General features: G+C 42.8%; 2 protein-coding genes across 11 annotated transcripts in view; one reads left to right on the top strand and one right to left on the bottom strand.

Moving 5' to 3' along the window:
* Window positions 1-2,585, top strand: part of Pank2 (pantothenate kinase 2) — a 32,109-nt gene extending 29,524 nt beyond the window's left edge. For all 5 annotated transcript variants that reach the window (XM_060372231.1, XM_021655134.2, XM_021655135.2 and 2 more), the window contains 2 exons: window positions 59-184; window positions 2,367-2,585. In XM_060372231.1, the coding sequence (XP_060228214.1) occupies window positions 59-184; window positions 2,367-2,417 (177 nt within the window). In that variant the 3' untranslated portion in view covers window positions 2,418-2,585. The remainder of the gene's footprint in view (window positions 1-58; window positions 185-2,366) is intronic.
* Window positions 2,586-8,074: 5,489 nt separating this feature from the next.
* Rnf24 (ring finger protein 24) overlaps window positions 8,075-27,388 on the bottom strand; it is a 45,763-nt gene continuing 26,449 nt past the window's right edge. For all 6 annotated transcript variants that reach the window (XM_060372233.1, XM_021655138.2, XM_060372235.1 and 3 more), the window contains 5 exons: window positions 18,479-18,628; window positions 14,089-14,131; window positions 11,024-11,065; window positions 10,139-10,218; window positions 8,075-9,495 (listed from right to left, as the gene is read on the bottom strand). In XM_060372233.1, the coding sequence (XP_060228216.1) occupies window positions 9,357-9,495; window positions 10,139-10,218; window positions 11,024-11,065; window positions 14,089-14,131; window positions 18,479-18,628 (454 nt within the window). In that variant the 3' untranslated portion in view covers window positions 8,075-9,356. The remainder of the gene's footprint in view (window positions 9,496-10,138; window positions 10,219-11,023; window positions 11,066-14,088; window positions 14,132-18,478; window positions 18,629-27,388) is intronic.

Raw genomic sequence — 27,388 nt, 5'->3', positions numbered from 1 at the left:
AACTTTATGAGGAAACAGAAATCAGGGTGTGAACTCACTGCCACTTTTCTGTGCTCAGAACATTAACCAGGTCGTATTTGTCGGCAATTTCCTGAGAGTCAACACAATCGCCATGCGGCTTCTAGCGTATGCTCTGGATTACTGGTCTAAGGGGCAGCTGAAAGCACTGTTTTCAGAGCATGAGGTGAGTGATTTGTTTCCAGGGACTGTCACGTGAAAAAGGGCACAGAGTTAAAGGGCTGCCCTGGGATGCAGTGAGTGGGCTGTTCCCGCTGTATCCATGCAGTAGCCTTGAGCTTTTATTGTTGTGTCTGAAAACTATTCCTTACCAATGTAATGAGGTGGGTGTTGAACTAGTTTAACTTTAAGCCAGTTTTTTGTTATTTGAAACAAGGCCTTGCCATGGTTGGAACTTGCTTGTTCAAATAGCCTGTTTGAACTTTTTAATCTCTGCTTCCCAGTGCTGGGTTGAATCTTTGCTAGGTAATACAAGGAAATTAGTTTCTTACGATAATATCCCCTCCCTTTCCCCCATTTATACAGATTAAAAGTCTCTGGGCATCTACTTTGAAATTCTGAGTGGTGAGGTTAGTTTATGCAGACACTTTAAAATACACAAAACTTCCAAACTGGAACCACTCTGGTCCCAAACATTTTGGATAAGGGGAACTCAGCCGTAGCCATAGCTTTATGGATTCTGTTTTGCTGTTCTCACTGCTTGCTCATTTTCCCTTCTTCTTAGCTTGGGCGATTTGTTCTTGGCAAGACTTCTGATTTGCACCTTGATGTCTGCCCTTGACATCATTATATTAGTCCTGAGACCCTTGTCTGCCCTCTCATGGCAAGTTTGGCAGTTAGTTTAGCAGTTGTGGGGGTGTGACCACCAGGACTTTAGGATTTTCCTGTTTCCATTTTTAGTTTTAGTTGTTTTGGGTGGCCCTTGGAATAGAACCTCAGCTTTATATTCTGGCCTGATGATCTGCCACTGAGCCCCAGCCCAGCCCAGTTGTTCTTTCTTACAGTATTTTAGTTTCTAACCTCCTGCTTGTAGACTGGTGTAGTCCTGGAGCGTGCTCTGTAGACTAGGCTGGCCTCAACTCACAGAAATACACTCCCTCTGCCTCCCAAGTGCTTTCTGGTGAGTGATTTGTTTAAAGGATTAAAGGAGTACTCCACCACCACCTGGCCAATTTATTATTTTTTATCCTTTGTTTATTTTTGCTTGGTTTCTGGTTCTTGTTTGAGGCCACTCCTTACTGCTGGAAACAGGCATGTGTCTTCCTCTTCCTTTTTTTTTTAAACTGGGTCTCATTGTGTAGCTGTCTGGCCTGTAAATTTGTAGACCAGACCATCAGGTGGAACTCATCTTCCACCCTTATTCCGTTCTGTATAGATAGGTTTGGGCCTTTCCACCACCACCCCTCCCTTCCAGACCATTCAGGCTTTTGTCCTCCCTGATTAAACTTAAGTGTCACTTTGTTTTTGGATGCTGGAAATTGAACAGCCCTTTGCTCCAGGACAGGACCGCCACCATCTGTCTGTTAGGGTTTTATTGCTGTGATAAATACCATAACCAAACACAGTTTAGGGAAGAAAGGTTTATTTGGCTTACATATCCCCCGTCACAGTCCAGTGAAGGAAGGCAAGACAGGAACTCAAACTGGGTGGAACTTGAAGGGAGGAAATGATGCAGAGGCTGTGGAAAGAAAACTGCTTACTGGCTTGGTCCTCATGGCTTGCTCAGAACCCAGAAGCACCCACCCAGGGCTTGCACCACCCACAGTGGTCCTCCCACATCATTCAGTAATCAAGAAAATGCCAAATAGATTTGCCTACGGGCTAGTCTAATTGGAGGTATTTTCTCAGTTGAGGTTCCTCTTCTCTACGTGACAGTAGCTTGTGTCAAGTTGACAAAAAACTAACCAGAACAAAACCCTTGCCAGGTATGAGGCTTAGCTGCCTTATTTCCCTCTGTTCCTGTTGAGCATCTCCAACATGCAGCCCTTCTCTGAAAGGGAGTTCCTTGGCCTTTTCCAGACTTGATGTGTACTCTATGCTCAGGAAACAAATGGGTCAGGTGTTAAAGGGATATGATGGTGTTGTTTAATATAGTAATATTTGTGGGAGTTAAAAATGACCTTATGGTGTTGGAGGGATGGCTCAGTGGCTGACAGCACACAGTGCTCTTGCAGAGCACCTAAAGTTTGGCTCTCTGTACCCATGTTGGGTGGCTCACAACTACCTAAACAACTCTAGCTCCAGCGAATCTGATGCGTCTATGCAGCTGTGTTCATATGCACTACCCTTCCCCATACGCGTCTAAAAGTAATTTTTAAAAATGATCTTACTTGTGTGTCATTTTTCAGGGTTATTTTGGAGCTGTTGGTGCACTCCTTGAGCTGTTGAAGATACCCTGACAGTTACCCAGAGGACTTCCTGAATCCTGCCACAGGGACATCTGTGGACTTGTTGGATTTTTTTGTTTTTTTAAAGAGACTCAAGTTTTATGATCGTGTACTACTCAAATCAGAGCAAGAAACAAATGTATTTTTCTAAGTCATCAAGATAAATTTCTAAAATTCTAAGAGCATCCAGTAAGGATTTTTTTTTTCCTGTCTAGGCAGTGTGACGATTTGCTGTTCATAACTGTTCTTCAGGGTAGTACTGTTAACTCTGAGGTGCTTTGGAGTCCCAGCACACCCACACAGGCTATACAACGGAGAGCTGTCTGTCCTGCCAGCAGCTGACTGCTTGTCCTATTGAAATGTGTCAGAACCTCACCAATTTTGTCAGTATGCCCTTGGAGATCATCTGTGCTCTTTGGTTCATGTTTAGCCTCTATGTTAACTTGCTGAAAATGGTTTATTAAGGTTCTACAAACTTGTCAGGTTTGTTCTGTAGCTGATGCTCAGCATGAACTTGGAAGGGCACTTCTCTCCTTTATAGTGTTAACTTAGGTATGTGTGGAAAGACAGGAGTTTGGGTACAATTCTCTTGGGTAGGGTGATTAGGGACCTTATGGGAATGGGTAAGCTAGGTGAAAAAGAAGTGCCAGATGAGCAGGAGAGTTTATCCTTTCACACTGAGTGGCAGAGGAGACAAGTGTTTATTAAATAACTTATGTCCTTCAGGATGCTGGCATGTGGGATACTTGTAGAGAGATGAATTAAGTCTTGGTAGGGGCTGGACCTTTCTTCTGCGCAGAATAAGCAGCTGTCTCTGCTTTCCTATTATATCCACTAAGAAATGGTCTGCATTGCTGCTGGAGGCAAGGGCTTGTCCACAGTAACCTTGCAGCCAGAATGGAAACCTCGAGATGTTTTGGCCATTCGGTTTTGGGTTCTGGTGCCAGCTTTGGGGCAATAGGAGGCTCTTGTTGGTTTGGACCATGGGAACTCAGGGTTAGACTTGGCTGGCTAGCCTGCTTTGATGGTCCCCAGTTCTTACAGTATGGATAGCTGCCTTTGTGCTTTGGCCCATTTGGACTTCTGGTGCCATTGGGCTGAGGTATCACGGCACAGTGCACAGGATGTAGAGGGATGGCAATCCTTCCCTATTACTCCCAGCTGGGCCTCCTGAGAGCCTCAAAACCGTCTCTCCATCTACCTCTTGTATGAGGAAGTTTCTTCATCTGTGGAAAGGCTCTGCTCATCATCACCCACCCCATATCCCCAGAACTCACACGAGCTCTGCCCTGGTGCTGGCTTGCCAAGCACCCAAGTTGTGTTGTCTACACCTTGGCTATTTGACAGTGGTGAACAGTGCTCTGTAGTGTTGTTCTGTCTTCCTACACTGAAACTCCCACAGTGTTAAACAAGCCCCAGGGGCACAGCAGGGTATGAGTGCTATTGTCCTGTACCCACCCCCCAGGGACTCAGGTAGGGAGGAGGGTTTGTGGCCCTGGAGCATACAGAACTAGCCTGAACTAAGATGGGAGGAGGTTGACAGTGTGAAGAGGAAATAGTTTGTGAGCCTCAATGGCTGGATGTGAGGGACTGGATGTGAGGGTACCTAGTTTAGGATGCCTGGTTTTGAGAACCCCCCAAAGCATGAGGGCATTCAGGTCAGAGACAGAGCAGAGGATGTGAGTTGGTGACAGAGAAAGGAGTTCGTGAACCCCCAGAACATGAGAAAAAAAGCAAAGGGACAGTGAAGGAACAGGACCCAAAGGCCTGGGAGTCCAAAAGCAAAGTGTTAGATACTTTCTCAGTGGGTTATAAGGTTGCCCAGAGGCAGCTCCGGGGTTATGTGTGGCCTTGGTGAAGCCATGGGCTGAAGCTGAGCAGTACATTTGGAATGCATGGTGTGGTCTGGCTTCTTGCTGTCTGCAAGGCCTGATGCATTTCCCTCCATCAGTATGCCCCACCTTACTGTGGGAGGACTTACCAGAGATCCACTGGTGAAAAAGTTGACAGGTACATAATACAAAGTATTTCAAAATCTGCCCTTTATTTACATGTGTTTGGGTCAATTACATGCATGTTTTATCTTTAAACAAGTGATTAGCAAAAAATGCATTAAAGTTTTAAAATAGCAATTAAATATACAAAAATATAGCTTACAAAAACCAATGTTTAAAAATATTCTGCTGCAGAATTCTTAGTGTACAAACACGTCTATGAAACCTGAGGCTCAGCATTTCATAAACTTTTGAGGGAGTTATATCTAATGAATAAGCCCCAAAGGGCTAAAAGTGTCACTCCCCCACTTTCCTGGCCATGACTTGTCAAGAGGCCCAAAGGCAATGGTTCCAGGCCATCACTAGGAAGATGTTCTGCCAGGAAGGAAAGGCATGGACATCACTGAGGTTCCGACCGCACTATCCCTTAATACTGGTACAGTCCCTTAACGGTGGGAGGACCATGACCTGAACGAACTACATCTTATCTTTGAAACAGCAGGGTAATCCTCCCTAACCCTGTGAACAGAGGACCTAACAAAGTGTCCACTTGCTGGTCTAACTGGAATAAAAGCATGTTAGAGCAATTTGGATTCTAAAGCCAAACTTGAAAACAGGTGACAGGTGTTCAACTCAACTAGTGAACCTGAGTCCTGTTAATCTTACCTAAAAACCCTTCACCTGGCATTTCAGGTACCTCTAAGATTTAGTTAGGTACTGTGATGTGTCTATTTTAGGTAAATTTTTTTCTTAATTAAAGATTTTTATGTGTATGAGTGTTGGCTTGTTTCTATCTGATGCCCTCAGATGCCAGAAGAGATCTGGAACTGAGTTACTGATTGAAGCTCTGAGCCACCATGTAGGTGTTAGGAACTGAAGCTGGTTCATCTGAAAGAGCAGCCAGTGCTCTTAACCACTGAGCAATCTCTGCAGACCGTCAGGAGGTTCTTACAGCTGCAGGGGAAGATTAACCAGGCTAGAGATTGCATGAAGTGCCAGAAGAGTGGGTTTCCACCTCTCAAGGTTCATCTTGGGAGCACAGGCATACTTTACCCACTGGGCTGTGGGGAAGCAGGTGAGTTGGGCAAAGACCTTGGGTGGTGGAGAACAAGGCACATACTGCTTTTCCCCTTACTGTCTCCCTGGAGGAGGCAGCTTTATTTCTTATTAGGAAAGGGCAAAATGAACTTAGAAAAAAATTATTTCTGCTAATCTGAAAGTTGGGTGAGGGGAGAATTCTGCTTCTAGGTCTCATTTGCAGATGCTTGGTGTAATAATGACTATTAGCCCTAGGGACTTAGGAGACCTGTATCTTGACAAGTTTTCCTACTTCAAAAAACCACACTGGTACCAACTAAGAGTGACCAGAGCAGCTTGAGAAGGAGGAGGGTGGCAGCTGGTCCAGGCACCTAGAGATGCTGCTTAGGGCTACGGGGAAGCTGTCATCCTGAAGAGTGTAGGGAAACCAGCTGTGCTGTTTTATTAGGGGCAAGGGATGTGTCTGTAAAGGAATCTGTATGAAAGGAATGTGAATGCAAAACCAACTTCCATCTTTCATGGACAACCCCACTTCCGGGATGGTACACACTCTTGTCTCTCAAAAGAAAATGAATCGAGTGCTTATGGGATAGAATTTTATGAACGGCAGTTAACTACTGTGATGTGTGAATTTTGTGAAACTATCTAGTCAAACAGTCCAATTAAGGAAGACTGAGCAACCAAGTCAAGATTCAGTGTGGAGGCCAGGCCTGGTGCCTTGCCTTTAATTATAGCAGAGGCAGAGGAAGCTAGATCTCTGAAGCCTGGTCTGTAGAGTTTCAGGACAACTGGAAGTCCACAGACCCTGTCTCAAGAAAAAAGAATTGCTGTGGCAGAGCCAGGGGAAGTTCCATAGTTGGGAAGTTCTTTAGTTTGTGACCAGGAAGGTATGTGTTAGCAGCAGCTCCTGGTTCCCCATGCCTGTGCTCAGCAGACTGGGCTGGCAGGGCTTCTAGAAACCTTTGCTACAGTTCCTGGGTGGTAGCTAAGGAAAGGAGAGCCTAAGAGGTTGACCTGCAGACAGTGGCTTTGAGTCCACAATTCAAACTAGTCTGAGCACTTGTGCCTAGAGTTCTTCCGAACATCTGCGGATATCTCAAATTCCCAGAAAATAGGTGCTACAGGTTTTCAGCACAGCTTAGGGTGGCTGTTCCAAGTCAGAGATGGCGTGCTTTGGAACAGAGGAAAAGATCTTTTGTCAAGTCTTGTCAAGAACAGTATTTGGCAATGTGGTTCCTCAGTACACCAGCCTCTAACTGGCTGGGTTTTTTTGTCCTGCTTCCTGGTCAGGCAAGCACAGGTTACAAGAAACTGTTAGTCAAGGATGTGCTTTCTCTGTTATGTGACCCAGGTTTTGTTCCATTTCTAATGCCAGCTGAACTCAATGGATTCCTAGGCAACAATGTTCAAGGCATGAAGTCCAGCTAGTGCTGACTTAGGCTCCACAAACCCCAAAGTCCACACCCAACGCAACACCCAATCCTCTGGCTACTTAAGACACTTAAGAGTCCAGTGGTCTAAGAGTAGACCAAAATCCTCATATATCCACACATAAAGGTTACCAGAAATGATGTGAAAAGGGCCTCGATGCAGATTTGGGCCTGAGCAGAATGCCTGATGGGAAGCACTGGTAGGGGACCCAGCCACCAGGAGCAGATGCTGGGCTGCGGTGGCAGTGGGTGTTAGAACAGCCGGAGAAATGCTACTGCAGCAGCAGGGGACCACCAAGCCAAGGAGGAGATGAGAAGCATGTTTTGCACAGTTGTAGCTTCCAGCCCAAAGAATGCTTTTTAGGAAGCAATCAGATTAACAGTGGCTGAGCAGAAAATGTTATGGGACCTCATTCAGGTCCAGCAGAATGGGTCTCCTGGTGCAGAGCAAAGCACCCCCAGCATTCTTCCAATGCCCCTGACCATTCAGGCTACACACCAACCACTTCATGGGGCTTTTGGTGATGCTGAATGTAGTAGTGAGAACAGAGATAGAAAAAGCTGCAGCTAAAGGCCAGGATTCTACAAAAGCTGTGAATGGCAGTAATTTACAGTACCAATCATGGAAATTAGGGTGGGAGGTTTCCTATTATATTCACTTCTGCAATATGAAATGGCTAATGCTAGTTTGTTAGCAAAACTAGGCCAGAAGAAGCCCACTTCTGGCATTGGTCATTGAAAACATTTCACTGTAAACTGAGTATGTGGACATTTGACTCTACATCTAGAAAAGCAAGAGGAATACAGGTATGAATTATTGGGGCCAATCAGGCTAAGGCTCTCAGAAAATGGTTCACAATCCCTTGCTCTGTATAGGAATCCAGCTGGCCTGCAAAAAGTAGAGCACACTGGGAATTGCAAATTCTCACCAACCGGATTTGTGTTTTCCAAATGAACTCTTCCAAAACTCCCCCACCCCCTTTGCAAGAGGGTCTCACCATGAAGCCAAGGCTGGTCTCAAACTTGTGACCCTGCCTGCCTCAGCTGGGACTAAGCAGGTGTGTACCACCACACTTGGCTTCCACAGCACTTTTTAGACAAATAGGAATTTTCTTCCTCATCTGACCACTGGAGGCAAAGGCAGGTCCCCTCTCATTCTAAGGTTAGGTATTTGTCAACAGAGTAGCAAAGACCCCCCTCCTCTCCATCCCAGACTACTTCCTGCAGAGCAGTTGTTGAGGCATTGCAGTGGCACTGTTGTGACGAGAGGGGAGAGAAAGCTATGTAAAAAGAATGTTCTGTGCTTTACATGGCTAGTTTACAGTGTTCACAACGCCTACTGGAGGCAGTTGTCCTAGAAAAGTTGGACAGAAAGAGCCAAAAAGCAGCATGCATGTTTCTCCTATAAAAACACCTTCAGTTAGGAATCTCGAGTCCAAGTAACTGAGGTACACACCAACAGAAGGCCAGCCATGCAGGAGCGTCCTCAAACTATTTACAACTCCAAGTGGCTCACTGGCTTCAAAAATTACAGGGAGCTTACTGGGGATAAATGTTTAAAAATGCAGTAAGACATTTTTCTTATGTAGAAAAAGAGCAGAAGAAGGACAGAAGGGGAAAGGAGAGAAGCCGAAGTGTCTGTCCTGGGTCATCCAGGTGGGTGAGGACTGGCCTTGCTGAGAAAGGGGCTCCTCTTTGGAGCCATCTGAAGGGCCCAGAGAGACCCCTTAGCCAGTGGGATGAGGCCAGCAGCTGTAATGGAACACACTACGCTTTCGGCATACTTGAGCAGTGCCCTGGCCCCTGGGTTACACAGGGACAGTGGAGGTTCAGGGTCAAGCTCCTGCTGGGCTAGGAGGAGAAACAGAAGAGGGATGGCTCCTGACCAGGCCTTTCCAAGTGTTTATAATGGCTTCAACTTGGAAGATTTGACAGCAAGTGTGAACTGGTGTGTGTGGCAGGGGTCCTGTTGCTGTTGTTCCCAAAGTCTTCAGGTTCCAAGATGAACCCGAAGAACCTTGCAGGAGCTGCCTCACCAAATACTGGCAGCCAGGTGTGCTTCAGCTGATGGAACAGCTGGTTTCACTTGACTCAGGATGCCGAGGGTCTGTGGCAACAGAGCAGGTGAAGTCTGAACAGCAGCTTAAGGTCCACGGGTGGACCCATTCGAAGTTCCTTTCTAACACGTGTTTATCTTCCCTTCTGCTTGATATAGAGGTGCCTGGAGACACAGGGGAAGATCAGAAAATTTCTGAAACCAAACCTGCAGGCTCATCCACTCCTTTTGGCATAGGGTGATAATCAGGGTGCTTTGGTTGTCACAAGATCCAGATGCCTAGGGTCTCAGCTTGCCTGGCTCAAGAGTTCTTCATGAGGCAAAGGAAGTGACAGTGGGTGTCCCAGGCAGAGAGCAGCGAAAACATTGTCTGCTTGTGTTCCTCCTGGCTCCATACTGCTGTGTCCAGCAACAGTCTGATCCTTGTAGGAAGCTATACAATGTTCTCTGCCCCAGGGAGGGGCTCCTGAGGAGGACCACGGTCCTGTTTACCATGCAACTGGGCCAGCTGCAGCACCGGCATGTTGCACAGGGGACACACTTTGCGGACTTCCAGCCACTTAACAAGGCACCTGCAGAACAAGACAGCCAGGTGGGAGACACTCCAGATTTATAGTGGCTCCTGCCCTGAGCTCGCTGCTTAACTGACTGTCAGTTACACAGAACCAGCGAGGAGTCTAGAATCTAAGCCCCAGACTCCTCATCACCCCCTGACAAGCCAGAGCCTATCTCCTACAAGGTGACGTGAAGGTGCCACTATCAGCACTTCCTATTCTCCTATAAAGTATGTTGATGAAGGAAAGCAGGAAAAATCAACATTTCTAATAAATTTTTCTGGAGGGGATACGAATGTGTCTAGAAAGGGAGGCGACCTACAGCACCATGTGTATCTACAGTATCTACTGTGACTTAAGACAAATGGTTTTGGTTAGAATACAGCATCAAGAGATAGAAACAGCTGTTGGAAAGTTCCAGCTAAAAAGCTGTTTATAGCGGTGCATGATGGGCGGATCTCTGCCCAAGCCTGAAGTGGTGTTCATGTTCCACTTCCCTGGTTCCTCCTAATGTCACGAACACATGCCTGTGCTCCACCCTGTGCAATGCTATTAGTTTTCTGCATTACAGACCAATTGTGACACCATCAAGCTTGGCTGCCAGTGCCCCATAGCCTGCAGGAAGTTGGGTCACATTAAATAATTCCATACCAATACTCACTTTCTGTGGAAGGCATGCTTGCATGGGCAAATCCCCAGTTCATCTCGAGGCTTGAAGTCTTCTAGACACACAGCACAGAGCTGAAAGGCAAAGTCACACGTGAGGCCAGTATCCACCAAGCACAGTGTGGGTTCCTGAAGTTCAGCAAAGCAGCAACAAGAACTTGGGCTCCCTATGGCTGCTAGTAAGAGGACCAGGCTGCATACTCTGAAACCTGTAGCTAAAGTCAGCAGATGGAATCCTTAAGGCATGCTGAGTCGTGCCTACCAGCACCCGAGAGGAAGGAGGACTTTTGAATTCAAGGACAACCCGGGCTGCAAATGAAAACTGAAAAACCAGACAAACCTTAGAGACTTCATGTAAGGGTTAATCCTCACCATCAACCCAACTGGCTTTTGAAATCACCAAGGACTCAGGCCTCTGTGCCTGGGAAGGTGTTCTAGAGAGGCTTAACTGTGGAAGACATGCCTTAAGTGTGGGCTGCATGTGCACACTGACTAGAAAGGAGGAGCAGGAAAGCCTAGTGAGCAGCAGTGTTCATTTTCTCTGCTTCCTATGGGAGGACAGTAGGCAGCTCATCCACCTACTAAGGCTAAGCCTTGCCCGCTGCCAGGTCTTCTTCACCATGAAAAAATAACCAAATGTCAAAATAGATCCTCTCTTTATAAGTTGCTCTCAAGTGTTTTGTCACAGTGACGAGAGGAATAACTGATAACACACAACGTGCCTTATGGTATTGTCACAGAACTGGCTAAGGATGTAGGGAGGGGGAAGGAGGGAGATGCTCATCTTTTTCAGCTTTTGAAAATGAAGGTATTTTCAAGCACATCACTTGTATTAGAAAATAGCTCAAGGAACGATTAAAATACTTAAAAAGCAACTTACCTCATGTAAATTCAGTTCTTTTACTTTTTCTTTTAATATAACCTGTAAGATTAAAAAAAATACCCTTACACCACTATGAATATAAGCAGGTGTCTTTACCCACTGTACCATCTCACAGGCCACATGAATGTTTACTTGGTGCTCACAGTATCTGCCTAGTCTGCATAAGGCTCAGGCTTCATGCACAGAAGCAACTGAAGAATTTCTCATTTGCATCTTTTATATATGTATGTGAAAATTATATAGGCTATATAGAAACATGTATGTATGTAGCTCATTTTCCTCACACTCATATTAGAAACAATCTCTTTTACACTTTGAAGCAGAGTATTCTAATTCTCCCCTACATCCCCCAAGACAGGGCTTCTCCGTGGCTGTCTTGGAACTTGCTGTGTAGACCAGGCTGATCTCAAACTCACAGAGATGCTGGGATTAAAGGTGTGTACCACTACCACCTGGATTGCTTTTTTTTTTTTTTTTTTTAAGATAAAAAATAGGGTCTCATGTAGCTCAAGCTGGTCCTGAACTCACTATATAGGTAATAATGACTTTTAACCTCTGATCTTCCTGTCTTCCTGGATGGCTGGGATTACAAGCATGTGCCCCAGGCTCAGCTAGGTGGTGCTGAGGCTTGGACTAGGGCAAGCACTATCTGAGGTACCTCTCCAGATCTACGTCTGAATCTTTTGGGGAGTAGAACAAATCCTGGGAAAGACAGCATGAAATTGGTGGAAAAACCTCACATTCAGTAAAGTAGCACTGGCTGATTAGAACTGGTAACTCATAAAAGATTAAAATGCAAAGTCAATTTTAATTCTGGAAGCTTGATTATTGTATGCTATGTTCATCTAGATTTGTCCTGGGTGTATGGTAACAAAATTAGCTGAAGTGAATGTGACATCACAAGGATTCCATCCAAAAAAAAAAAAAAAAAAAAAGGCTTCAGAATAGACTTTTTTTTTTTTTTAATTTTGTCAATTACTTGGGGGCTGGAGAGATCTCAGTGGTTAAGAACACTAACTGGGGGGCTGGAGAGATGGCTCAGAGGTTAAGAGCATTGGCTGTTCTACCAAAGTTCCTGAGTTCAATTCCCAGCAACCACATGGTGGCTTACAACCATCTATAATGAGATCTGGTGCCCTCTTCTGACCTGCAGGCACACATGCAGGCAGAACACTGTCTGAATAATTAATTAATAAACAAACAAACAAAAAAAGAACACTAACTGCCCTTCCACAGTACCAAGGCTTAATTCTCAGCACCCACACGGCAGCTCATAATCTTCTGTAACCCCAGTCTCAGGGGATCTAATGCCTTCGTGCCCTATTCTGGCCTGAGGACATGGTGCACAGACAAACATGCAGGCAAACACCTGTACATGTAAAAGTTTTTAAATTATTTTATGAGCATTGGCCCTTTGCCTGCATGTGTATCTGTGCACCATATGTGTTCTTGTTATCTATGGGCTATATATGGCGAAGACAGTCAGATCCCCTAGAACTGGAGTTACAGTTATAAGTCATGTAGATGCTGGGAATCAAGCCCAGGTCCTCTACAACAAGTGCCCTTAACTGATGGGTCTTCTCTCAACCCCAGAACAAACTTATATTTATGTCTTTGTTTGCCTGTTTGCTGGGGGTGGGGATTGAGATTGAGACAAGGTCTCTATATTACTCTAACTATCTTGCATTCACTCTGTAGACCAGGCTGGCCTCAAGTGCAAAGAGGTCTATCTGCCTCTGCCTCTTGAATGCTGGGATTAAAAAGTGTACCATTCCTGGCTACTTATCTTTATCTTAAAGGAGAAAATCAGAGAAATTAAATTTGGTGAAAATGTCTAAATTTTGGGTGTTTGACATTCAAATAGAAAATGATTTTGAAGGTAAATCACAAACAAGCTATCATCCAACCACAGAATAATGTGCTAAAATCGTATTCATTTTAGGGTTGAATTTACCTTTTATCTCACCTGATTAGTCCACATGAATTTCACCTATTAAACAACAACCAAGGCCAATTTTACTCTAGTTAACTTACTTGCAGAGACGGATTTTTCAAGATTATGATAGAACTGAGACAAAAGGATTCACTCATTTAGAAAATTACAACACTCAGCTGCTTTAGACCCGCATGGTAGTGCTGGAGAGGAACACAGGTTAGCCACAGACAGGGGTACAGGGAGTTCACTTCAGATACTCCCACACGGGTGGAAGTGTGACATCAGTGCCAGCAAAGTTAAAGAAAAAGAAACTACCTTTTTTCCTGTCTCAAAAAAAACCTAAAGACAACAAAACTTTCATGTTTAGGGCCAAAATTAAGGAAAATCTAGGACCACTGTTTGATTATGTTAGAGGTAAAATATTAATATATGATACATGGAAGACTAAACTACTTTTATTTTGCTTCAAGAAAAGGTAGAGTCTTATCAGCATGGTTGCACAGGCCTGTAATCTTAGCACTTAGAAGGTCATGGCAGGAGGATTGCTTTGAATTCAAGCCAGCCTGGACTACAAAACAGGTTCCAGGTCAACCTTGGGCATATAGTAAGAAAGATCTGTTTATAACAACAAAACCTGACACCACCAACAAAAGCAAGCTGGGGTTATCAAAACAAATGGGTGAAAGCCTGGTGTCCTGAGGCGAGGATAGCACAGTAACATCTGGGTGACCTGAGGGGGGATGGCACAGTAACATCTGGGTAACCTGGAGGAAGAGAGCACAGTAACGCAGCCAGCCTCCTCTGAGCAGTTGCTCTGTTGTTCACGAGGAGGAAGATTCACTCAGTGGGATGCGTACTCTGTTAAGTCAGTGGTGACTTGAAGGGTTACAGATGACTGCCATTTTTCTTCAGCAAATATTGGCTGAAATTCTGTCATTTTATTGTATCATCTAAATTTTTATAGCTTCAAATAATACCAATAAAAGATCATATGAGAAAATTAAATTGATCTATTCTGTGCTAAGATGAACCGATGTTAAGCTAATCCCAGTTTAAGCTACAAGTGAATCAGTCTCAAAGTTTAGTGGAAAGCACAGTAAAAGTTAATCATAATTAAATGTCTCACCTGTTTGTAGGCATAAAATTCTTTGTGTGCTTGATGTCTTAGCCTAAAAGACACAAATGAAAAGTGCAATATTGAGATTTTGAAGACTGCCCAGTGAACCATGAGATACCACCCATTGTAAGTTTTAGTGAAATCTCATTGAAACAAGAATCACAACACAGACATTGTAATGAGGATAAAAGTTTTCTGGTGTTAAGGAAACTTAGTAATCAGTGATTTCAATAGTTAATTCTCAATTTTAAGACACAAGTTCACTAAAGTGCAAAAACTAAGAACACAACAGTTCAGAAATGTAAAAAGTGCACATGCTGGAATCCTTCTGTCCACATCAAGACATAGGTTGTTCTCAGGAGCCTTGAAGCTTCTGAAATGACCCCTCCCAACCAGTACTCCGTTAAAACGGGCTCTATTCGGCCTTTTATCACCCACTCACATACATGGGTTGCTTGGTGAATCCTTTGTGTTTGGTTTCTTCCAGTCTACAGTCCCTGAGACTCTTTTTGTATCCAGTTACAGAAATGTCTGCCTAGCCAAAGATTAAGAAGATAATTCTCCTAAAGCCAATGTCTGTAGACAAAAGCCTCCCAGCATTTGGGAGACAGCATAGAAGGATCAAAAGTTTAAGGTCATTCCTTGGCTACCGAGAAGTTTGAGGCCAGCCTGGGCTATACATGAAAGTTTTAAGACAATGTCCTAAAATTATGTACTATTTTACCTACTACATTTAGGTCTGAGAGCCACCTGAAGCGAGACTTTATGTGTGTTGTAAGGTAGGGTTTTAGCGTCTTTTTGTGCCTGTCATGGTTTTTACTGGCTTCATAAAAATTATCAAGATCCTCCTATCCCTATAAATTGCAGTGTCTGCTATCAACTGCCACATGCAACATGAGGATTGTTTCCTCGACTTACCCTGCCCCAGTGCTCCAGCTTCCTGTCCTAGCATACTGGTTCCCGTGGCATCCCTCAAAAACTCCGAATACCGGGTCAGGTGTGGCTTAGATATTAGGCAGACACAGAAAAAAGCCAGGTGACCAGGTGATTGCAGAGCAGAAGCTGACAATAAACCGCAAGTCAAGAACAGCCAGGGAGTGCTGGTGGACCAGAAGCTAGGTGGACACGCTCTAAGAGATGGAGACTTGGGTTGTCTGGACTCGCCTGTCTTACAGTGCTCTGTTGAGAGGGTCCTAGAAACCTAACAGCCCATGTTGACACTATTTTTAAATGTTTTTATTCTAGGGGCTGGAGAGATGGCAGAGCAATTAAGAGCACTTAATGGTCTTGACGAAGACCCGTGCTTTGTTCCCAATACCCGCATCAGATGGCTCACAACTGATTATAATTTCAGTTCCAACAATACCTGGTCTCCATTGGCACCTGCACACACGTGGTGCACATGCTCATGTGAGTACGTGGACATTCAAAACAGAACTTTCATTCTAAAATAAACACACAAAGGTGGAGTCCACACATATTCTTGATTTGACACGGTGTTAGTGTGTAACCTAGACCAACTTTGAAGTTAAGAACTTCGTGCCTTAGGACCCTGAACTACCATGCCCAGCTCACATAAATTTTCTACATACTTCCCCAGTGCTTACAGTCACCACAGTAAGAACAACATGGCATAATACTGACATCGGCTAACTGCCCCATTTGAATTCCACAAGATTTTTCACTCATGCCCTTCCCTTAGCCATAGTCAAGCTCGGGATCCTTTTTTACAGCTAGTTATGTCTCCCCAGCCTCTATTATCAAGGTAGTTCCTTAGCTGTTCAAGCCTTTGACACTTAACTATCATTGGTTGGTCAAGTCACCACTGAATGTTTTCTGACACACAGCTGGGGAAGATAAATTAAAATCACATTCCTATCTTACTTTTCGCTCAAGTGAAAAGCATCCATTTTGCTTGCCCAGTGGTCCTAATTCTTTGTTTATCTAATTGGGATTCACAGATAAGAGTATAAGAGTTAAGGCAACCAGCTATATACCCAACTCTAATCTCAGTGCTCAGTAGGCAGAGGCAGGTGGATCTCTAAACTGGAGGCCAGCCCAGCCTTCATATTGAGCTCCAGGCTAATAAAGGCTACAAAGTGAGACTGTGCCTGAAAACAAAAACAAAACCCCCAAATTCATACAATTTAAGATGGTCTATGTGCTACAGGCTTAAATAAAATGTGATCATTATTTATTGCTCAGGTATACTGGGACCAGACTATAGCTTAGTGACAGAATGTTTGTCTAGCACTCATGAGTCTAGTACCGAAGGGGGAAATGGGAGCCGATTTCCTTTTGCTTTTACCTATCCATGATGAGAACCCTAAGCATCCAGGCAGCAATGGTTTCAAACCTTTGCTACTCTCCAAGTTTTACCACATCCTTTACCCTCTTCTTTGTGACAGGTTCTTGCAGTGTAGCTCTGGGTGGCTCTGAACTCAGGGCCTACTTGCTTCATCCTGAGTCTTCTTAGGACTGTCTAAGAGCTACCTGGCTATCCTTCGGGATTTTTTTGAGACAGTCTTACTCTACCCCAGGCCAGTGTGGAGCTCACTATAGAGCTGAAGCTGCCCTCAGCCTGCTGAGGGCTGTAATTACAGACAGCATCAGGCCCAGCTAGGAAAGACTTGCCATGAAGAATGTAAACCACATGTCAGATTATTGGATAGCTACAGCCAGGTGGCTCATACTTGTAAGCACCATGCACTCAAAAGGCTAATGCAAGAGGAGCAAGAGGTAAGGCTAGCCTGAGCTACCAAGTGAGACCTCAACTCAAAACAAAACAAAAATCCAACACACAAGCAACTTCTTCCTTTAATGTCCTTTTTTTAATAAAAAAAAAAAAAAGATTAATTTATTTACTATGTATACAGATCTCATTCTAAATGGTTGTGAGCCACCATGTGGTTGCTAGGAATTGAACTCATGACCTCTGGAAGAGCAGCCTGTGCTCTTAAACTCTGAGCCATCTCTCCAGGCCAATGTCCTATTTTTAACTCTTAAAAAAACCAAAATCTTTGAAGATCATGTAACTTTTTTTTTCTTTTCTTTTTTTTTTTTTTGAGGCAGGGTTTTACTATGTAGCTCTGGCTGTTCTGGAACTCACTCGATAGACCAGGGTGGCCTCAAAGTCAGAGATCCATCTGTCTCTTTGCCTCTCCAGTGCTGGGATTAAAGGTGTGTGCCACCACACTGGGCTTCATGTGACATTTTTTTTTTAATTTTTTCTTTATTTTTTTTTAAAGATTTATTTATTATTTATACAGCATTCTGCCTGCACACCAGAAGAGGGCACCAGATCTTACTATAGATGGTTATGAGCCACCATGTGGTTGCTGGGACTTGAACTTAGGACCTCTGGAAGAACAGTGAGTGTTCTTAACCTCTGAGCTGTCTCTCCAGCCCCATGTGACATTTTTAACTGTGTTTTGATATGGGATAACATCTTTAATTGTGTTTTGATGTGTAGTTTAGTTGGTCTTAAACTCTTGATCATGTTGGCTCCACCTTGAAAGTACTAAGATTACAAGTGTTGTTACTACACGTGGCTTACGTAAAAATATTAAAGTCGGTTTTGGCTTTGAAAAATAGGCTCTATTTAATAATGAAAAAGGTAAAAAGTGCTTGGATAATAACAAATCAGCCAGGCATGAATCATTACTGGCAAAATCCATCACTCGGCCCTGTGTGAGGTAATCTTTGCCCCCTATCTCTGTGTACACTGATGTTTACCATGTGAAATGTTTAGTGTGTTATGCAGATAAATAACTACATGAATTCCCAATTACGTTCTCATCAGAGAGGTGCTTAAAATCCCAAAAGACCAGCTACAAGGTGTTTTAAGGAATGGTTCTTGTCTTCTGACCCATGAGAACTTCAGATGACAATGATGCAAAATGCCTTCTACAAGAACAACTTTCAGGACTCTGGAAGCAGAGGTAGATATTTATGAGTTCAAGGCTAGCCTGGTCTACACAATAAGTAGCAGGCCAGTCAGGGATGCATAGATTGAGACAGTGTCAAAACAAAACAAAACTTAAAACGAGATGCATAAAATCTTGGAGATGGGAGGGAACTACAGGGGGGGATACAAAGTAAATAAAGTGTAATTAATAAAAAAAAAAATTAAAAAAAATTGGAGACAATGATGTCAGTGCGTCCAGATGGGGTGTTGGCATTGCGGAAAACTACTGAAGACCGTTTTCTACTTCATCAGCAGATAGGGTTGAAGGTCGCACAAAGGTGGTTACTAAACCCAGCTCACAGATGATTAAAATGGTAGGCCACCATGGCCTTAGAAAACTGGCCCACTTTCCACATAATGCTTCTTGACCTTATGATAGAAATGCCTGTTTCAAATATTCTGAAGTATCAGAAAACAATAAAGATTGATTACCTAATCAAGTAGCAACAGAAGAGTAAACTAAGAATGAAGACAAATACAGCAGTGCCAAAAACCACAATATATATGTTGAGAGGCAGATTCTGGAATCCAATATTAGGCATCCTGAAGTTGTAATGTGGAAAATCTGAGCTCATGGATGAACTGTGGGAGAAAGAATGGAAAACAGTTAGGTGTGGGCAGGCTTGGCAGTGCATGTCTGCAATCCCAGCCCTTAGGTGGACGAGGCAGAAAGACTGCTGAAGCAAAGAAACAAAACTTTTCTAATGCCTGACCTGAACTAAAACATTAACATTCTTGTCTTTCCTTTCTTTATTCATCACATCAAATATTTACCAATTTTATTAGATTCAAAACATAGAGCATTTCAACTTACATTCATTCATATGGCACTTCATGAAATAATGTAATTGATCAACACAAAAGCCTCAAAGTGCAAAAAGAAAAAAATGTATTAAAACTTCTCAGAATACTTAACTCAACTCTTATCGTAGTAATATTCACCTTTTAACTCACCAGTACTTATAATGGAAATTATGAAAAATAATTCATAATGGGCTAGCAAGATGGGAAGGAAGCCTGGCAATTAATGTCAAACACAATAACAGTAACCCACATATTTCTCAAAAAGACAGAATTAAGTAATTATATGGCATTAAATGTTACAATTCATTGTTTCTCAGAAAGTTATAGAAAGCCGGGAGTGGTGGCGCACACTTGTAATCCTAGCACTCTGGGACACAGAGGCAGGCGATTCTCTGTGAGTTCGCCAAGCCTGGTCTACAAAGTCCAGGACAGCCAAGGCGACATAGATAAACCCTGTCTCCAAAAACCGAAACAAGCAAACAAAAAGTTAAGAAGAGTTGGGCCTGATAATGCACACCTTTAATTCCCGTGCTCAGAGGCAGAGGTAGGTGGATTTCAGCCAGTGCAAGGCCAGCTTGGGCTGCACAGAAAGTTCTAGGCTATCCAGGGATCCACAGTGAGTCTACAAAACAAAATGAAAAGTTCAGAAGGATTATATTTTGATCCAAGAAGTCTACTCCTAGCAATATCAAAAGGATCTGAGAACAATGACTCAACAAATCTTGTCTGTATCAACATTCTTAGCAGCACTATTCATTGTTGCTTGAAAGCGAAAGGCCAGAGTGCCTAATGAGATAAACAGGTAAACAAACAATTGTGATTTGCCACCTACAACAGAGTCCTAATTAGTCATAAAAAGTGGACTGAATTCCCTGGAACTCACCAAGGAAGCAGGTAGGCTAACTGCAGATCTTCACCTCTCCCTCTTCTCCTCCAAACCCAATCCCCCAGTCTCGCCCGGGGCTCTGTAGAAGACCACCTGTTGTGGCCTCTCCTCACTCTCTGCCCCCCCCCACCCGCCTGCCCCGTCTCCAACAGATCACACAGCTCTTCCCTCCTCACCTTCCTTCACCCCTTTCCCCAGTCCCCAGCTACACAGGGCATTGCCTGGCACAAGCCAAGACTGCCAGAGAAGCGGTAGACTAACAGCTGAACTTCCTCTCCCTTTTACATATCCAATTCCCCAGTCTCACCCCCGACTTGCAGCAGCCTACTTGTTATGGCCTCTCTTCACTCTCTGCCCCATCCCTGGAGACTAGCAGATCCTAGTGGAACACACCTTGCTTTCTTCCCTCCTGGGGTCCCCCTTCAAACCCTCCAAGTCCATCCTCATTCCCAAGTGGCTTCCAATACCCAGAAGAAGTCCCTAAAAGGCAACACACAACCACCACGCCCTACTAAGAACCAGAGAGGACAACAGAAACCAAGGAGCAAACACCTGTCCAAACACAAGAACGAGGCCAGAATTACATTCATGACCTACATACATACAAGACCTAGAATTACATTCATCACAAACCCAGATGTCTGGACGCCAGAATAAAAACAGTCAATAACAGAGAGGACAGTATGCCTCTACTACAGCCCAGCAATCTTACTACAGTGGCCGAGAATTGCCAACACAGCCAAAGCACAGGACAAGAACTTTAAAATATCCTCTGTAAATATGAGAGAATCTTAAAGAGGAAATGAGTAAGCCCTTAAAGAAATTTATGAAAGCACAAACAAAAAGTGAAAGGAAATGAGTAAAACAATTCAAGACCTGAAAGTGGAAATAAAGTCAATAAAGAAAACCCAAACTGAGAAAAATCTGGAAATGAAAACTTTAGGAACTTGAAAAGGAACCTCAGAGGCAAGCCTAACTAACAGAAAACAAGAGATGAAAGAGAGACTCTCAGGGTCTCTCAGGCCCTGAAGATACGATAGGAGAAATGGATAATCTTGGTAAAAGAAAATGTTAAATCTAAAAAAAAATCCTGGCACAAAACATCCAGGCAATCTGGGACACTATGAAAAGACCAAACCTAAGGAAAACAGCAATAGAGGAAGGAGAAGAAACACAGGTCAAGGGCATAGAAAACAGACCAGACCAGAAAAGAAATTCCCCTCAGCACAACAATCAAAACACTAAACATACAGAACAAAAAAAGAATATTTAAAACTGCAAGGGAAAAAGACCAAGCAACATATAAAAGCACACTTATTAGAATAACACCTATCTTCTCAAGAAGAAATCATATCCAAAAGATGGCAAGAAACAAATTCATAGCTGAAATCAATAAAGCAGAAACAATAAAAACAATACAACGAATCAATGAAGAGTGGTTTCTTTGATTGTTTTATGAAACCACAGTTACCCTGATACCCAAACCACATAAATAAAAAAATTTGCAGACCCATTTTCCCTTTTGAACATAAATGTAAAAATTTTCAGTGTGAAATGCTTGCAAACTGAAAAGTACACATCAAAAAGATCACCAACCATGATTAAGTTGGCTTCATCCCAGTCATGCTGGGATGGTACAATTCATATATGTAAATCAATAAATGCAATCCACTATATAAACGGAAAAAGAAAAACCAGACGATTATGTCATTAAATCATGTCATTAGACCTTTGACAAAATCCAACATCCTTCTATAATGAAAGTCCTGGAGAAATAGGGATATAAAGAACATACCTCAACACAATAAAGGTAATTTATAGCAAGCTCATAGCCAACATCAAATTAAATAGGGAGAAACTCAAGCAATTCCACTAAAATTAGGAACAAGATAAGGCTCTCTCCATACCCATTCAATGTAGTACTTGAAGTCTTAGTTTGAGCAGTAAGACAACTGAAGGAGATCAAGGGCATACATATTTGAAAGGAAGTCAAAGTATTTTTACTTGCAGATGGTGTTATAAATGTAAGCAGCCCTAAAAACTCCACTGGAAAACTTCTAGAGCTGATAAACACTTTCAGCAAAGCAGTTGGATACAGTATCAACTCAAAACAATCAGCAGCCTTCCTATAGACAAATGACAGACTATGAAAGAAATCAAGGAAACAACACCTTTCACAATAGCCTCCAATAATATAAAATATCTTGGGATAATTCTAACCAAGCAAGTAAAGACTTGTATGACAAAAACTAAGACATTGATGAAAGAAACTGAAGAAGATATCAGAAGACAGAAAGATCTCCCATGCTCACAGATCAGTAGGATTAACACAGTAAAAATGGCCATCCTGTGAAAAGCAATTTACAGATTCAATGCAATCTCAATCAAAATTCTATTCACAGGTCTTGAAAGGACAACTTGCAGTTTCATATGGAAACTGAATAGCTAAGACAATCCTGAATAATAAAAGAATTGCTGGAGGTATCACCATTCTTGACCTCCAATTGCCCTACAGAGCTATAGCAATAAAAACAGCATGGTATTGCCATAAAAACAGACATATTCATCAGTCAAATGGAATTGAAGACCCAGACATAAATCCTCACACCTATGGACAGCCGCTTTTTGATAAAACCAGAAATACACATGGGGAGGGGGAAAGGCAGCAACTTAATGAATGGTGCTGGTGAAAGTGGATGGCTGAATGTAGAAGAATCCAAACAGATCCATACTAATCACCCTGCACAAAATTCAACTTCAGATGGATCAGAGGCCTCAACAGGAAACCAGATACACTGAACCTGAGAGAAGAGAAAGTAGGGAATAACCTTGAGTGCATCAGCACAGGAAAAAACTTTCTGAACAGAACACCAATAGTGCAGGCACTAAGATCAACAAAAAAATGAAACTCTAAAAAGCTTCTGCATGGCTAAGAACACTGTAATTTGGACAAGGCAGCAGTGTACAGAATGGGAAAAGATTTTTACCAATTATACATCTACTATATACCAAATATATATAAATAACCCCCCCGAACAACAACAAACCCCAGCCTAGCTATCAAGTAAACCAACTAAAAAATGGACACAGATCTAAATAGAGCATTCTCAGAAGGAAACTTAATGGCTGGGGAACACTTAAGGAAATGTTCAACATCCTTAGTCACCAGGGAAATGCAAACCAAAACGACTTTGAGATTTCATCTTATGCCTGTCAGAATGACCAAGATCAATAAAACAAGTGACAACTCTTGCTGGCAAGGATGTGGATTAAGGGAGCTCTCATCATTGCTGGTGGGGTGCACACCTGAATGGGCACTGAGAGACTCAGTGCAGTGGCTCCTCAGGAAGCTGGGAATCCATCTACCTCCAGACCCAGCTACACCACATATGGGGCATACCTAAAGGATGCTCCATCCTACCAAAGACACTCACTCAATGTTCATTGCAATAGCCAGAAACTGGAAGCAACCTAGAGGCTCTGTTATTTAGGCAACCTGCTTCTAGGTTGCCTAGCAACTTATGATGTCATCATGTGTCGCCGGGCAGGTAATGGCACCTGGCAGGCATAGTTCAGCTGCTCCATAAAAGGACCAACCTGCCACTTTGTCTCTCTCACCTTCTTGCTTTTGCGGTCTCTTCCTCTCTCCTGCTCTCTCCCCCTTCTCTGTTGGGGTGCCCCTCCCCTCCTCCATCATGTCTCACTCTCTCCTCTCTTCATCTCCATCCAATAAATCTCTTCCATATAATATCTGTTGCATATCATCCTTTCATGTGCCTCTTTGATTTATGTTATCAATTTAAAAAGAACAGAAAAATACTGAAAATGAACTGGATAGTTCAACTTTAGAAGAATAAATCATGTAAGCCAGAAGAAATAAAGGGAAAACCAAAAAGATGAACAACAACAACAACAAAAAAAACAAAACCCAAAAACCAAGCAGGTTTGAGTCAACTAACCAACCAATCAAAACATTGAAAAGAAATTTGCTATTCTGAGACCTTTAAAAGTTAATGAAACCTTGAGTATTAATTTTTTGATTTAGATTAGTGGATTTTAATAGGCCTATGAATAGCCAAACTGGCTCAAGAAAGCCTGACTTAAAATATATATATATATATTTGTCACTGAGGACCTTGAACACACTAGGCAAGCAAGAGCTCTACAACTAAGCTGCATTCTTAGATGGCAGAGAGCTCCTGGGGCTGCGGGGCACTCTGGAGGCTGCTCCACTGCTGCCTAAGTAGGTAGGTGGCACTGGCGGCTTTACAGTCTCCAGAGTGCCTAAGCCTCTGGGCACAGGCCAGTAAGTTCCCATTAGTCACAGTTCTCACCACTTCCTGTCACTTCCTGTGTTTGGGTTGCTATTTTTCTCTAAGGAGGTAAATATTTCTGCCTGTATTCAAATGAAAGATGGGGGGAGGGGAGGAAGGAAAGAAAGCCAGTGGAGGTCATTGTGACTTTATTTTCTGTGTGATAGCTGTGTCTACGTCAAGTCCTTGTCTGGCCCCTTCTGCCACTAAATCTGTCACCCTTCTTAATTTTTTTCTATCTTTGGTTTTCCCACATCCGATTAAAGAAATGTTCACTTATATTTTTTTCATATTTATATAGTTTTATTCTTTAAATTTAAATTTAACCTACCTTGAATGTAACATTAGAAGACAGTATGATATCCTATGATACCTAGTGTTTTGTTTTCATTTAAGCACATTAGTAATTATTCAGGGTGGAGCAGTATTATTTTCTTTTTAATATTTCAAAATTAAAAAAGAAAAAAATTCAAAATTTTTCTTATACACATCTTTATATACAACACATGTTCTTTTCATTTATCCTAGACATATTCTAGTCCTTTAGATAGATTTGGCTTTTAGGGTTTGTTTTGAGTTTTTGAGACGGAGTCTCACTATGTAGCCCTGGCTAGCCTGGAACTCCCCATGTGGACCAGGCTGACCTTGTGTCATGAAAATCTGTCTACCTCTGCTTCCCAAGTACTGGGATTAAAGGTGTTTGCCACCACATAAATAGATTTGTATAGTTTATTCAAACAGGTTTATGTACACACACATATAAAAATATATATTTTTTAAACTGATTGTTTTGGCATAGAACTACTGTTTTTTCATAGTCTACCCTAGAAAAATGATAAAGACAGACCCAGCTACTATTCTATTTAGTAAGTCTGAAAGTACCTGAAGGTTACTCAGCTCTGAGCAGTGAGCGCTTCAAGAGAAGCTAGTTGTAAAACACATATAGAAGCATCTGAACTTAATACGTGAATTTAATACGTGCTTTTTTACATACGTGCCACTAAAAATGATTACAAAAACATGTCAACAAATAGAACTTGTGCTCCTAACCAGCTGATTTTCCTGACAGGCGAAGGAGCAGGTGCCCCAGCCTCTAGTGTGATCACATACTTTGTGCTGTGATGCATTCTTCTGTGCTCTAGCTTAACCAGAGGTGCTCTCATTAACTGACTCCAAGAGAACACCAGGCTGCGGCCCTTTTGTTTTATGTCGCCCCATGGGAACAAGTGCAGAAGGCAACGTCCATTCTTGCTGAGGCCTGGTAACAAGCCACAATGCAGCTTCATGATATAGGCCAGTACCACATGACAGAGCTTTCTAGAATGAGGTGGCAGCTCTGGGGCTGCCTCCACAACTCTTCAGTTTATAGCCAACTCTCTACCACAACAGAGGCCAATAAAACATGCACATTACTACATAGACTAGGCAGATTTCACTAAAGAATATAGAAATTTATTTTTTGTGTTTTATTTTTATTTTTTGAGATAGGACCTGCCCAGGCTATCCTCTGAACTTCAGATCTCACTGCTTCAGCTACCCAAGTGCTGGAATTACAGGCCTGTGTGGATCATGATATGCATAGCTAGAACTGGGCTTGGAACACAAAGCCTGGGGGATACTAAGAAACTGAAAGAATTAATGGTATAAACTGCTTTTGTGAGAAAATAAGCAGATATGCTTGTTGATTTTGTCAACTTGACACAAACTTAGACATATCTGGAAAGAGAGAACCTTAACTGAGAAAATGCCTCCATAATATTGGCCTGTAGGCAAGTCTGTGGGGCATTTTCTTGAGTAATGATTGATGTGGGAGGGTCCAAGCCATTATGGCAGTGCTACTCCTGGGCACGTGGTCTTGAGCTGTTTAAGAAAGCAGTCTGAGGATCTGGAGAAATGGTTCAGAGGTTAAGAGCACTGGCTTGAAAAAAAAAAAAAAAAAAAAAAGAGCACTGGCTGCTCTTCCAAAGGTCTTGAGTTCAATTCCCAGCAACCACATAGATGGTGGCTCCCAACCATCTATAATAAGATCTGGTATCCTCCCTCTTCTGGCCTGCAGGCACACATGCAGGCTGAACATTGTCTATGTAATATAATAAATACATAAATCTTTAAAAGGAAAGCAGACTGACCAACTGACCAAGCTATGAGGAGAGAGCAGTAAGCAGCATTCCTCCATGCCCTCTGATGCTCCTGCCTGCAGGTTCCTGCCCTGAGTCCCTGCCTGGCTTCCCTGGACTATATAAGCTGTAAGAAGAAAGAATTCCCTCCCTCCATTGCTTTTGGTCATGGTATTTATCATAGCTATAAACACCCTAAGACAACAGGGAAGTGTATAATACATTTTTTTGTATCTTGAAATTAGTACGCTGTATGTTTCAAAATACAGCATTTTAAAATAAAAAAACAGTAAGATATTTGTTTACATCTTCACATCTTAGAGACAAGTAGAAGACTTTTAAAAGAGTGCTGGGAATGGCTGTATATGAAGTATGTTACATGTGTATGATTAAACATGTTGTTTACCAGTGAATGCCAAAAGTCCAAGTTCTCCAGAAAGCACCCCTATAGGTTTCTGGAATGCTTTCCTTTATTCTGACCCCAAACTCACTCAGATTATATGCTCCTGAATCGTCTAAGGAAGCAAGTGTGACAGTCTCTGTGAATGCAGCCCCTTCTGAGCAGCAGGGGCTGAGTCAGAGCCTGAACTGGTGTTCCCAGTGGCACTGGGGCCACACTTCCTTCCAGAAGGACCAGTCTCTATCACTCAGATTTCAAAGATTTCCCTTTTCACTCCAGGGTGTTACAATCTTCTGGGTTACTTCCTTGCTGGAAACAAACATCAGGTCCTATCAGGAAGTAAGATCTCCAGTTAAAAAAAAAAAAACAAAAAAACCTTGTAATGCCCCAAGCGCAAGCAATTAAGCAAGACAACTGCTGGGTATTTTGTAAACATTTCTCTAGTGACCCTTATCTATATTGTTCCAGTTGGTCTGAGGTCATCCATATCTTTCATTTATTCTTTGTGCTGAAGAAGCTGACTTGGTAGTGTTGGCCGGCAATCCCAGTGCCTTAGAGTCTGGGGTAGGAGAGCTGCGACACCCAGGCTGGCCTGGGCCATGAAGTGAGCCCTGCTCTCAAAAGCAAAAAGTAAGAAAAGAACTAGAGAATAGAGTTCAGTGGTAGAATGATGTGCAGGGCCCTCGGGTAAACCTCTGGTATCTAAAACCAACCAAGCAACAAATGGTGGATATCTGGGTGCTCTGTCTTCGAGTGACGAATCTGGAAAAGAAATAAAAGAAAAAAAGGCGTGGGGGGGGGAGGGGAGACGCTCTACCACAA

This window comes from Meriones unguiculatus, chromosome 18 (assembly GCF_030254825.1).
Source record: "Meriones unguiculatus strain TT.TT164.6M chromosome 18, Bangor_MerUng_6.1, whole genome shotgun sequence".
Lineage (NCBI taxonomy): Eukaryota > Metazoa > Chordata > Mammalia > Rodentia > Muridae > Meriones > Meriones unguiculatus.
This window is presented reverse-complemented; position numbering and strand designations above follow the sequence as displayed.